At 36.2% G+C, this 12,384-nt stretch overlaps 1 protein-coding gene and 1 non-coding gene across 2 annotated transcripts; both read left to right on the forward strand.

The window, feature by feature from the left end:
• Nucleotides 1–294: 294 nt before the first annotated feature.
• Nucleotides 295–402, forward strand: LOC127901542 (small nucleolar RNA R71). The gene has a single exon (XR_008053782.1). It is a non-coding gene; the product is annotated as a small nucleolar RNA R71 (small nucleolar RNA).
• Nucleotides 403–6,336: 5,934 nt separating this feature from the next.
• On the forward strand, nucleotides 6,337–8,280 carry LOC102615811 (2-alkenal reductase (NADP(+)-dependent)). The gene is made up of 5 exons (XM_006478481.4): nucleotides 6,337–6,665; nucleotides 6,756–6,933; nucleotides 7,313–7,479; nucleotides 7,583–7,665; nucleotides 7,765–8,280. Exons 1-5 carry the CDS (start codon nucleotides 6,432–6,434, stop codon nucleotides 8,141–8,143), a joined length of 1,041 nt encoding a protein of 346 aa, XP_006478544.2. The 5' UTR covers nucleotides 6,337–6,431; the 3' UTR covers nucleotides 8,144–8,280.
• The last annotated feature ends 4,104 nt before the right edge of the window (nucleotides 8,281–12,384 follow it).

A 12,384-nucleotide genomic window follows, 5' to 3' on the forward strand; every position in this document is an offset into this window, starting at 1 on the left:
TTACTGTTGCTGGAGCAGATGTCATGGCCTTTATCATGTTAGTCAATGAAGTTAATTGTGCTGATAAGGCTGTAATTACATCTATATTATGTACCCTTGCCGATCCCCTTATTGCTGGTTGCTGGTTGCCTGACTAAAGACCACTGATAATTATTATTAGCAATTCTCTCCAGAATTTCATAAGCTTCAGTGTAAGATTTGGATAACATGGCTTCATTTGCTGAAGCATCCACCAATAACCGTGTACTTGGATTCAACCCATTGTAGAAAGTTTCCAATTGAATGCAACAAGGAATACCATGATAAGGACACCTTCTAAGTAATTCTTTGAATCTTTCCCAAGCCTCATACAAACTTTCATCTTCAAGTTAATGAAAAGAATTAATCTCATTTCGTAATTTTGCATTCTTTGTCGGTGGAAAATATTTCATTAAGAATTTATTAGCCAATTCACTCCATGTAGTGATGGAGTCAAATGGTAATGAATTTAACCATGCCCTTGCTCGATCTCTTAAGAAATAAGGAAAGAGCCTCAGCCTTAAGGCATCTTGTGTTGCTCCAGCAATCTTGAAAGCATCACTTACTTATAAGAACAATTTAAGATGGAGATGAGGATCTTCATTTGGCAATCCATTGAATTGACCCACTGTTTGCAACATTTGAAACATCACTGGTTTTAACTAGAAATTTGCAGCTTCTACCCCAGGTCTGATGATCCCAGGGTGTACAACTTGCGGAGTTAACACTGCATATTCTCTTATAGCTCTGTCTCTATCATCAGCCATGTAAATAATATTATTGTTACCTGGCTGCCTCCCGTTAGCATGTTCATTCTGCTCCTCTTGAATGTTGACTGGTTGTAAGGGCCCATGAGGGTTCAAATTTCCCCTTTCCTGCAAATTATTCATGCCTGAAACAGTTTTTGAATTTCTTTGTTCTTTTCGCAATCTCCTGACAGTCCTTTCAATCTCAAGATCTAATTGGAATACCACATATCTGTCTTTGCGCATGCATGTACTGATCTACCAATCAATAGAATGAATCAAGTCAAATTTGGCGCTATCACGATTTACTTCACACTTTAAAAATAAACAATCAATCCCCAGCAACGGCGCCAAAAACTTGTTGGTAAATTTTATAAGCAATAACTATCAATGCCAATGTACAAGTATACACAACAAGTAATAAAGTGATAAGTATTCAAGATCGTCTCCACAGGGATTGATGTTACTCGAACACCTATGTCCAGTGTGCCACAAATCTTAACTTCAAGTATTGCCCTTATGGGATTCAATATAACTTAATCCAAGAAACTCGATTTAAAAACAAATAATACTCTAATGATATCCACTGAGACATGCCCTTTTGCTGCTCTATCTTAACTGAAACTATTAAATGGGTGGTCAACCAAAATAACAGTTATATTCATAAAAACTACTAGAGTATAATGCTACAGCAATGCCATAACAACATATAAAAACAGTCAAAAACCCATTGGATTGTTTGTCACTCAACTACAAGTAACTTAGTTCATATTCTAAATGAGAAAAATAAACATAAATATAATTATGAAGGAATACATCAAACAATTAAAGGAAGAAAAGAAATATAAGTAGAGAACGATAAAAGACAAATAATTCTGCACAAGTCTTCAATATTGCCGAACAACACTCTCAATCTTGATCTTTTTCTTCTTGCCTTTTTAATTATTTTGATGATAACTCCCTTCTCTTGCCTTGCCGCTCTCCTCTTCTATGTGGTGCACTCCTCATTTTTATAATGCAAATTATAGTTAAACCCAAAGCCCATGAGCGTGCATGCTTTTAAATTGGGAAAGATGCAGATCGCGATTTTAAGGCTGACCCGCGCCTAAGTTTTCTTCCGCATTGCTCCCAGATTGCTGCAGCACTAGTTGCTCTAACAGTTGTACAACACTGCCTCGTTCCCGATTGTGCTTTACTTCTTTTGTGGTCATCTTCTTTTCTCCTCTTGCTCTTCTAATGCCTCAACATCCCTTCATGAATTGAGACCCTACAATTGTGCACCTGTTTTTAGCACAAATTACTTTGATTCAAGCAAAACTTATTAAGACTCAACTAAAATGAATGTTTATGCAAAAGGTAACCAAAATGTAATAAAAGCACCTTATTTGTTCTCTAAGTAATCTTGATTCAAGTCTAGAATTGATATAATAACGCTCATTTCCTAGAGTTATCAACTATGTCCACATTTATTCCACAGAATGAACAAACCAGAAAGCACTCGTTGGGGTTTAGCTGACCAGGAGCCAAGTGTAGCCTCCCAAGTATGTAAACGAAATACGGTTGCAGAGCCAGTCTCATCCCGAGTTTAAAACACAGGAGGAACAGAGTAACTTATCCTCTTGGGGGTGACTAAAAGTATCTTTTTTGCCACAGATCTTAAGATCAATGTCGTCAAGAATGCCATAAACTTCCCTAAGCCTATTTAGATCATTTACATTAGTGGTCGATTCCATATAGTAGATGGGGTAGTGGTCAACCAAGGTCTTGTGGCTTAGTTTTCTCTTGTTCCCTGGTCGAGTTCCTCCTAGACGGATCCCATATCCCCATTCTAACTAGAACTACCTTTATCATTATCACTTATAGTCTGCTTGGTATTAAAAGTCCATCTTGTATTTGAACCATCTAAGTTACTATTGCTAGATGAGATCGAAGCTTCGGGTGTCATCGTCCTAGGTTCGTCCCTAGTACTAAGGATCTAAGGATTGAAGATAGGCTCTCTAAGCATATTGGGTAGAAATTCTAATTCGTCACCACTGTCAACCTCGATGACTTTTTCCTTTCCCCTAGACGTTGCTGAAATAAAAAACAAAATCCTAAGACCAAATAAAAAATAGCAACACGGTCCTAATCAGCACACAACCAGGGGTGGGTTCAGAAAATGGTGTCTAGAATGACTAGTAATTGACGGAGTGTCGGTGGCGGTGATGGCGGCGGCGAAGAAAAATTTGGCCTGAAGTGTTTCTTGTTTTAAAAAGAAGATGAATGATGAGTTTAGAAGAGGGAGAAAAAATTATACCTAGGGATTTAAATGATGAGAGAGAGAGAGAGAGTTATCTCGAGTAACGGGCGTGTCAGTTGAATAAATGCATCTTAAAAATGCAAGCCGCCAGTTTCAAATTCAAATGATTAGTCTGGATTGCGCCACGTCATTAGGGTTAAGGACGACGAGACTTCTCAAATGAGTGGACACCAGTAGGTTTGTGAAGTGAAGACTAGAAATACATAAGCCATTCATCAAAAGGTCGAGTAGGGAAAAAAGCAACTTAATGGAAGAGTAATCTACCAAGTTTCCAGTTCTGATTCGCTTCACTCTCAGCACTAGAAATTGGGGGACTAGTGTTTGTGGCCAAAATTAAGACGACCAGGAACTCATAAGCAGAAAATTGCTCTCCTCGTCGAAGGCCAGCTCATTATGGGTTCTTATCTGCGAGGAGCCATGTTCTAGCCGCTCGGGTGCTTCGTTTGGTTGGGGTAGGGGACAAGAAATTCTAGTTGAAAATGATCGAAGTCTTGATTGATCAATGGGTCGGATCTTGGACCTGGGTTTTCCCTAAGAATTCGGGCGTGAGACCTACTCAAGCGTGGTTACAACTCCACTTACCCACAATGGTGCCACCAACCCATAAATGATCGTGGAGACAGGACTGAGTATTTCGGATGAGTATAAACGACACAGTGTTGAGGGAAAGGGGGAGGATTTTTTTGGGCTGAAGGAGAGAGATTTTCTAAAAAAAAAAAAAAAAAATTAAGTTCTTTGAGCGTATAACTATGACAATAAAAAAACCACAAGCGAGTGGTACAAGCGTTTTCCTAAAAAAGGCCTGAGTACTGACTTGTGCGTCGAAATATTATCGTCGGGAAAAAATATGGCACCCTCTAATGGATTATTGTGAGTGCAGGTGATTGGACACAACAATAACGTGATTAAGGCCATCTGCTCGCCCACAGACAACTGAAGTGCAGAGCTGCTCCACAGGAGGTCGAAGATTCAGGTGTTGACGGGATCCCCAGGTCGTTAACGAGCTTGGCCAGATTCCAGCATTCATCAAAAATTTCTTCATGAAAATGTGTAAAAGCTATGAATAAATGCCAATTTAATTCATGCATATTTTTGTTAAAATCAGTGATGTCAGACGTCAAGATATTCCTGGAACAGAAGTTGTGAAGTTCGACTGCAGTTCTATAAGAATCCATGCTCTGGAATTCGCTTGGAGGATGTGAAGCTCATTTACAAGAATCAACCAGCCGAAGCATCATGTAGGAATGATGATGGATCGGCCTCTAGTTTAGTTTTGCTAAATAGTTCCTTCAAATTGTGAAAATTAAATAATCAGCCCAAAAATGTTGTACGGGCCAGGGTTTGAATACTCACTGGGCTTGTTGGAGACCATCTGCCCTATTATAGGACAAAACCACAAACTTTATTTTTTCCTGGTCAAAGTTATATATGCATAATGCACTGCAAGAAAGGCAATTGTATTTTACATAATTTTTAATTTCATTATTACATATCTTCAAATTTTATCCCAAGTTTCATTTCAAATATTGTGATATTCATCAATTAAATGATAGGTTAATGTAATTAATTCACTTGAAAATTATAAAAAATTATCAATCACTTAATGAATAACACATCACATATCACATTATTTGAAATATAATTTGGGATAAAATTTTGGAATAAGAATCCTCTTCTTGTCATTTTTTTTCCTTCTTCTTATATTTCTTTGTTTAATGAGTGGATGAGATTAAGTCTTGTATTTATTTATTGAGTCTTGTATTTATGTTTTCACTTTATTTATATTCAAGCCAACTTTTTTTACTAAATTATAAACGTAAATGAAAGTAAGAAGAACAAGAAAAAAAATTATCATAATCTAAAATTTTTAGGGTCCACCTAAATTTAATCATAAAAGAATCATTTACACGTGAATCATATGAAATGAAAAAAAAAAAAACGAAAAACGGAGTGTTTGCTGAAAAATTGTTTTCTAGTGAGGAGTTCCCATCAATTCACAATGTGATTATTTGACACCATGTGTTTCACAATTCAATGCATGTGGCTATCGACAATAACAAAAAGATTGTGGAAATTTCAGTGCACGTATGCTACTTATATAATACCTTAGGAAATCTCTCATCGGCAAAACATAGGAGAGATTTGTGTTTATAATGGATGATCTATACTTTCATTAGTAAGACAAGATCTAGGTTTATAAAAGGTGATCTATACTTTAATTGGTAAGATGCGTTTTGGGATGCATGGACACCTCAGAAACAAAACTGTGCGGGCCTTGTTAAGGTCCAAAGCGGACAATATCTTGTGGGTTGGGTCACGACATACATACACCTCCTTAGGGACTCAGCGTCTTCGTTGAGGTTGACCCCATTATCGCTCTAGAGGACACGTGGAGCCGCTCTAATACCATCTATCATGACCTAACCCAGACCTGAAAAGATATTGTCCGCTTTGGGCCTTAACAAGACCTGCACGGTTTTGTTTCTGAAGTGCTCATACATCTCAAAACGGATCTTGCCAATTAAAGTGTGGATCACCCATTTTAAACTCATATCTCTCCAATGATTTGCCGATGTGGGATTCGCCTAGGGTGTTATATAATATCTCTTATTTTTAAAAGGACTGAGATATTTCTATTTCACTATTTGTTTAAATTCACCCCATTTTAAAAATTTATTTATAAAAAAATTCACATTGTTTTTAAAATTCAAGATAAAGAAAAAGTTTAATCAATTGATCAATTATATTTTTTTCCATACATAAATATTTTGACCATTATTAATCATTAACATTGTTTGAACATAATTTTAATTTGATTATTTTATCATTATAAATGACTAAATTATTCAAAACATATTCTTTGTGCCATAACTTTAAACATGAAAATTTAATTAGTTAATTGTTAATTTTTATTTAAAATCATAAAAATATTATCAGTTTCCTAATTACTATTTTCAAATGGGGTGAGTTTAGACAATTTGAGATAGAAATATCACTATATTTTATTCTAATTTTTCCTCCACCATCTTCTAATTTCTCCCGACTCTTCTGTAGTCTCTTTCATTAGCTCTATCGTTCTTTTCTCCCCTCCTTTCCATTTAGTCAAGAATGGGGACTCCGACTGAAGTTGTGTTCAAACTTAAGGAGAACTTAACTATGAAGAGAAACTCTAGCCACTATAACCGACCACGTGTTGCCGTGAAATATGAGGCACAAAAAATATAAAAATTAAAATTAAAATTAAATATAAAATTGTAACTACCACGTAACAATATAAAGAGAAACTCAGGCCACTGCAGCCTCAAACACACCGCCACTCAGCAACCGAAGGAAGAAACAGAGTGAAACAAGGAAGAAACAGAGCAACAATGGCGGCTAACAGTGAAGTGGTGAGCAACAAGCAGGTGATATTAAAGAACTACGTAGAAGGGTTTCCCAAAGAGACAGACATGTTGGTAAAAGCAAGTTCAATTTCATTGAAAGTAGAGGAAGGCTCAAATGCAATTCTTGTCAAGAATCTTTACTTGTCTTGCGATCCTTACATGAGAGCTCGCATGTCCTTTAATCAAGATCCTTATTTCTCTTCTTTCACTCCTGGCTCTGTAAGCACTTGAAATTCTTATTTATTTATTTTCAATGATTTTTTTTTAAGTAGTTTTCGGTTTTCATTAAGTTGATGGTGTAAAATGCAGCCCATAGAAGGATTTGGAGTGGCTAAGGTGGTGGATTCAGGACACCCAGAATTCAAGAAAGGAGATTTAGTCTGGGGAACAACTGGGTGGGAAGAGTATAGTCTCATAAAAAATCCTCAGGGCCTCTTTAAAATTCATCACACTGATGTTCCCCTTTCTTATTATACTGGAATTCTTGGTTAGTTAATTCTGTTTTCTTTCTTGATTTTAGGCTCCGTTTAGAACTGTTGTAAAGTTCTTGGTAAACAGTCGCAAAAGTAGTTGAGAAATTAGGAAGTTGGCATGATTTTACTCCACGGTTATTTGATAAAAAAAGCAATAGGATCCTTTTTATTTTTTCAAATTATTAAGTCTTTAACTGACAGTAGATGTGTTTTGTGTCCACGTTCACCTGAATTTAAATAAAATAGATGTCAACGATGGTTGTTTGGTAGATCAAGTTTTTCATCCAACTAGAGTTGTCATTTTGCGACAATTCACATTACCAGATGAAGCCATAGGCATTTCAAGTTTGGTTCTCTCAATAATTATGTGCCTTATGTTTGTGCTTTATTTAGGTATGCCTGGGATGACAGCTTGGGCTGGTTTTTATGAAATTTGTGCTCCAAAGAAAGGCGAATACATCTATGTTTCTGCAGCATCTGGTGCAGTTGGTCAGCTTGTTGGGCAATTTGCAAAGTTGATGGGTTGCTATGTTGTTGGAAGTGCTGGCAGTAGAGAAAAGGTGTGGTTAATTCCAATGCAGTCCCAATTGGTAATTGCAATTCAAAATTTTGCAGTCCTTGGATGATCTTATGCAGTTCTTTGATTGGATTATGTTATGCTAGGTTGAACTACTAAAGAACAAGTTTGGATTTGATGATGCTTTCAATTATAAAGAGGAGAACGACTTGGATGCTGCTTTGAAAAGGTTATAGCTGAGGATTTTTATTGCTTATTTCACATGCTATGTCGAAACAAACATCACTACTGATGAGCCTTTCTATCTTCGTTTTAATTAATTTTCCAGGTGCTTTCCTGAAGGCATTGACATTTACTTTGAGCACGTAGGGGGAAAAATGCTGGATGCAGTGCTACTAAACATGAGACTTCACGGACGCATTGCAGCGTGTGGAATGATCTCACAGTACAATCTCAGTCAGCCTGAGGGTGTGCACAATTTGATGAACGTTGTGTATAAACGGATTCGCATGGAAGGATTTGTTGTTTTCGATTACTTTCCCCAGTACTCGAGGTTTTTGGATGCTGTGTTGCCTTACATCCGAGAAGGCAAGGTTGTTTATGTTGAAGACGTAGCTGATGGTCTTGAAAATGCTCCTGCTGCTCTTGTTGGTCTATTCAGTGGCCGCAATGTTGGGAAACAATTAGTTGTAGTTTCTAGGGAATGATTCAGCCTTCTGCTCTTGTACTGAAATCTATTTCTGATATTCATGCGATTCCCACAGTTCTGCTTAAAATTCTGAAGCGCAAACACTTAAATAATGGTAAACGCTCGATTTTATAATAACATGCTTATTCTAGACAATATGAGATTCTTTCTTACAGTCGTAGTGGATTAAAAGGCATATCAATTAGCATTTCCAAAACGGAACGTCCGTATGTATACTTTTTAACGCTGGTATTTTTATTTCAGGATCAATTGAGCCTGTCCCTTAATTAATTGTTTTGTGTCGCAGCACAACTTTGATGTTTATGATGAATATTTTATCACCAGCATTTATTTGTGAGAATTTTACCCTCATTAATTCAGAGAGATTTGAACCTACTTTCTTAATAGTTGCTCTTAGAAGAACATCTAGAGAACGAGTCATTTGAAGTCAAACATCTTCTGCGGCGGTGAGCAGCAAGAAAAAAATCTGACATGTATTTGAAAACAATTTTTTTGTTTTTAAGAAAACTTGGAAACAAGTTTAGTTGCATTGAAAGTCGAAGAAAATTCAAGTGTGGTTCTTCCCTTGCTTCATACCTGGCTCTGTAAGCACTTCCCTTGCTTTTGGCTATTCTAATGAATTTTAACATACACTTTTTTGTTTTTGTTACAGTCTAGTGTTTAACCAGGAAAAATTCAATGATTACATGTGACAATCATTGATCAGATAGAACTTTATCTTGTTAGCTTCTAACAATGTTGGCCAATCTTTTCACCACATCTATAAATGTTGGCTAATTGTTTCACTACATCGATAAAAGTGAGAGGTGATTTTTGCTTACTGGTCAAGTTGTTACATACACACGAAAACATATCTCCGACATTTCAGGGAAAGAATTTGGTTGGATGACTTTACCCTCAGGATGTGAACTCATATTGCTGTTGTTCTAATTTATATCAGGCTGAACTATTGAAGGAGTTGGAATTTGATGATCCTTTCAATTACAGAGAAGGGCATGACTTAGATGCAGCTTCAAGAAGGTCAGGATCTCTGTATCCTCTGAAGATTCAGGGCCAGAGGAAATGGCACTTGGAAGGAAGGGCACGAACATGCTGTAAGTTTTCTGACATTATCACTTACATATCCCCTTTTACAATTAGAGCTGACTATGTATAGCGGTAATGGTTTCAAGATGTTTGCTTTCACACTAAAGTATTTTGGATGCAGAAGAATGTACTAGTAATTATTTTTATCCCAAGTATGTTTTCGGACTGAACTCTTTGCTTGGGCCTATTATAAAGACGAGTGAGACTTAGATGCAGCTTTGGAAAGGTCAGTATCACTATAATCTGAAGCTTCAGGACTAGAGGAGATAGGACTTTGGAGGCAGGGCAAGCGGAGGCCATCGTATTGAAAACATTCTAGCCAAATATCGCCCCTCAAAAACCGCTCGATCAGGCCACTGTATTTAGAGCCCGCTTGATGCGGCATTGTACCCACACTATAAGAGAAATTTCCTCCTACAGTACTAGTGCAGCTGCCCGGCCAAGACCGGCCCTTCATGTATTAAACTAATAACATTCCCTTCGAAAAGAAACTAACTAGATTCCTTCATTTAAGTACTGAACTAATAACACGGTTGATGCTCTTAGGCCACATAACTCCAACAGCACACTTCCGTTTGACAATCATAGCTAAATAAATATCCAGAAACTAGGAGCCGACTGACCAGTAGCTATCTTAATCTAAAGGAGAGTTCGTCAAAGATCTCTTGCGACTGCCTTAAGCTTTAACTTATATCGTTTCTTGTTGAAATTGCAAAATACAAGAAATAAGACAATGAAAATACCTAGTCTGTTATTTTTATTTTATTCATTTCTCCTCTTGTTTCTTCGTCCAATTCGAAGTAATCACTTGACATTTCGACTCACAAATTCTTTTACTTCCTGTGTTTCTGTATCATGTTCTCAGTTTGATGATTACACGCTTGCACAATTTCAATAAGGTCAAACACTGTAGTTTCTTCACTTGTTTCTCTGATCCTGTACTTAGTGTTAAATTTTTCACGTACTGCTTCTTCAGATTCTACAAAAGAAGCATATTCTCTTCTCAAATGGAAGACTAGCCTTGATCAAAGTCAGAACCAATCTATTGTACGGACACTTGATCCTGGTAATTCAACCAAAACAAGCCCTTGCGCTTGATTTGGAACTTATTATAACCATGTGGGAAGTCAGTAATATTACTCTGAAAAACACAGGATTAAACGGTACATTTCATGAATTCTCGTTCTCATTGTTTCCTCATCTTTCTCATCTTGACCTTCAGTGAATTATTTGGCATCATCTCACCTCAAATCGGTAACCTCTCTAAGCTTGAGTACTCGTATTTACCATTTAACCAATTGTTCGGAAAAATTCCACCGGAAATTGGCCTTCTAAACCATCTGAAAGTTCTTTTCTTGTACTCTTAACTATATGCACGGTTCAATTCTTTAGGTAACTTGCACAACTTGGCTCGTTTATTTCTTCATCGATCAGTTGAAGTCTCTTTTTGAATTAGATTTAAGCTAGGAATGCTTGTTCCTTCAATTCTTTTGACTAGATGGTTCTTTGATTTTGGAAGAACGAAGAGTGGCTCACAAGAACAAGGGATTAACAACTTAAACACTTCAGGATCACTCGATGATAACTTTTAAAGATAAAATCATGAATGAAGAAATCATCAAAGTGATAAATGATTTTGACAGTGGTCGAAACCTAGATTACTCTAATATTTTCCAAAGATTTCAATAGCAAATGCAATGTGAGGTCTTGTAAAGACCTGAGCGTACATCATGCTTCCAATAATAAATGCATATAGAATATTTTCTATTTGTTCCCTTTCAAGATCATTTTTCAGGCATTGGTTCAGATTGAACTTGTCACTTTTCACAATGGGAGCTGAACTTGGCAAACATTTTTTATCTAAAATCTCTCTAACACTTTATTTATATAAGTTTCCTGAGACAAACTGAAAATTCCTCAAAATATGCCCTTATGGATCTTAATGCCCATGACATAAAATGCATTACTCCTATCCTTCATGTCAAAATTTTCAAAGAGAAATTGTTTCACCTTACAAAGCAACCCTTTATTATTTGTTACAAGTAGAATATCATCCACATATAGAAAGGAAACAAATCTTACCCCTACTAATCTTTTGGTATATAATCTATATGGTTCTCCACAAATCCAAATGAACAGAAAATATCGTGGAATTTTGAACACCACTAACAGGAATTTTGTTTCAATCCAAACATGGATTTCTTAAGCTTGCATATCAAATGCTCACCATCACTGGAAGAGAATCCTTCTTGTTATTTCATACAAACCTTCTCCTCTAGATTTCCATTGAGGAAAGTTGTTTTCACATCAATTTGAATGCAGTTCCAAGTCAAAATTAGCATCTAATACCATAATGACACAGAAAGAATATTTTCTCAATACAGGAGAAAAGGTATCCTTGTAATTGGTTCATTTCTTTTGAGTGAATCCTTTAGCAATGAATTTGGCTTTATATCTTTCAATGTTACCCAATAAGCTTTTCTTTGTCTTAAAGACCCATGTACATTTATGACTTTCACACCATTAGGCGACTCAATAAGATCACAGACTCTATTGAATGACATAGAATTTATCTCTTCTTTAATGGCATTGCAACTTAAATATGATTCTTTGGAATTTATGACTTGTGTCGCAGTTTAAGGATCATTTTTTTCTCCAATATTATAGGTAGATATTTGCATATACACTATATAATCACTAGGAATTGTTAGTTTCTTTATTCTAGTATATCTTCTTAATGTTGAACCAACATTCTCTTGAAGAGCATGTTGTTCAACTGGTTACTCAAAGGTTTCAGGCAATTCCTTAACAACTTGGTCTAGGAACATCGATAATTGGTTGCAAAACTCCTATTTGGACTTTAGGGATGTTGTAAATGACAACCAATCTATCATTTGAGGTGGAATGTTGAGCATCTAAGTGATATTTCTCAGAACTAATATTTTGAGATCAATCGACCCCACTGACCAAGTCTTGAAAATTTTGCATTTCTCCATTACATAATCATAGTGCCATGAGATGGATAGTAAAATATGTACCCTTTAGAACTTTCAGCATATCCAATGAAATACTCACTAATAGTCTTTGGGTGCAGATTCTTTTTTTATGGATTGTCAACTCTCACTTTAGATGGGCATCTTAAACATGTTTATG

The sequence above is a fragment of the Citrus sinensis genome, chromosome 3 (assembly GCF_022201045.2).
Source record: "Citrus sinensis cultivar Valencia sweet orange chromosome 3, DVS_A1.0, whole genome shotgun sequence".
NCBI lineage: Eukaryota > Viridiplantae > Streptophyta > Magnoliopsida > Sapindales > Rutaceae > Citrus > Citrus sinensis.

Bases quoted from the DNA above. Each gene is read 5' to 3' on its own strand.
- LOC102615811 (XM_006478481.4), top strand. From the start codon at position 6,432: ATGGCGGCTAACAGTGAAGTGGTGAGCAACAAGCAGGTGATATTAAAG. The intron at 6,934-7,312 runs GTTAGTTAATTC...TGCTTTATTTAG, and splicing joins TTATTATACTGGAATTCTTG to GTATGCCTGGGATGACAGCT. The intron at 7,666-7,764 runs GTTATAGCTGAG...TTAATTTTCCAG, and splicing joins TTGGATGCTGCTTTGAAAAG to GTGCTTTCCTGAAGGCATTG.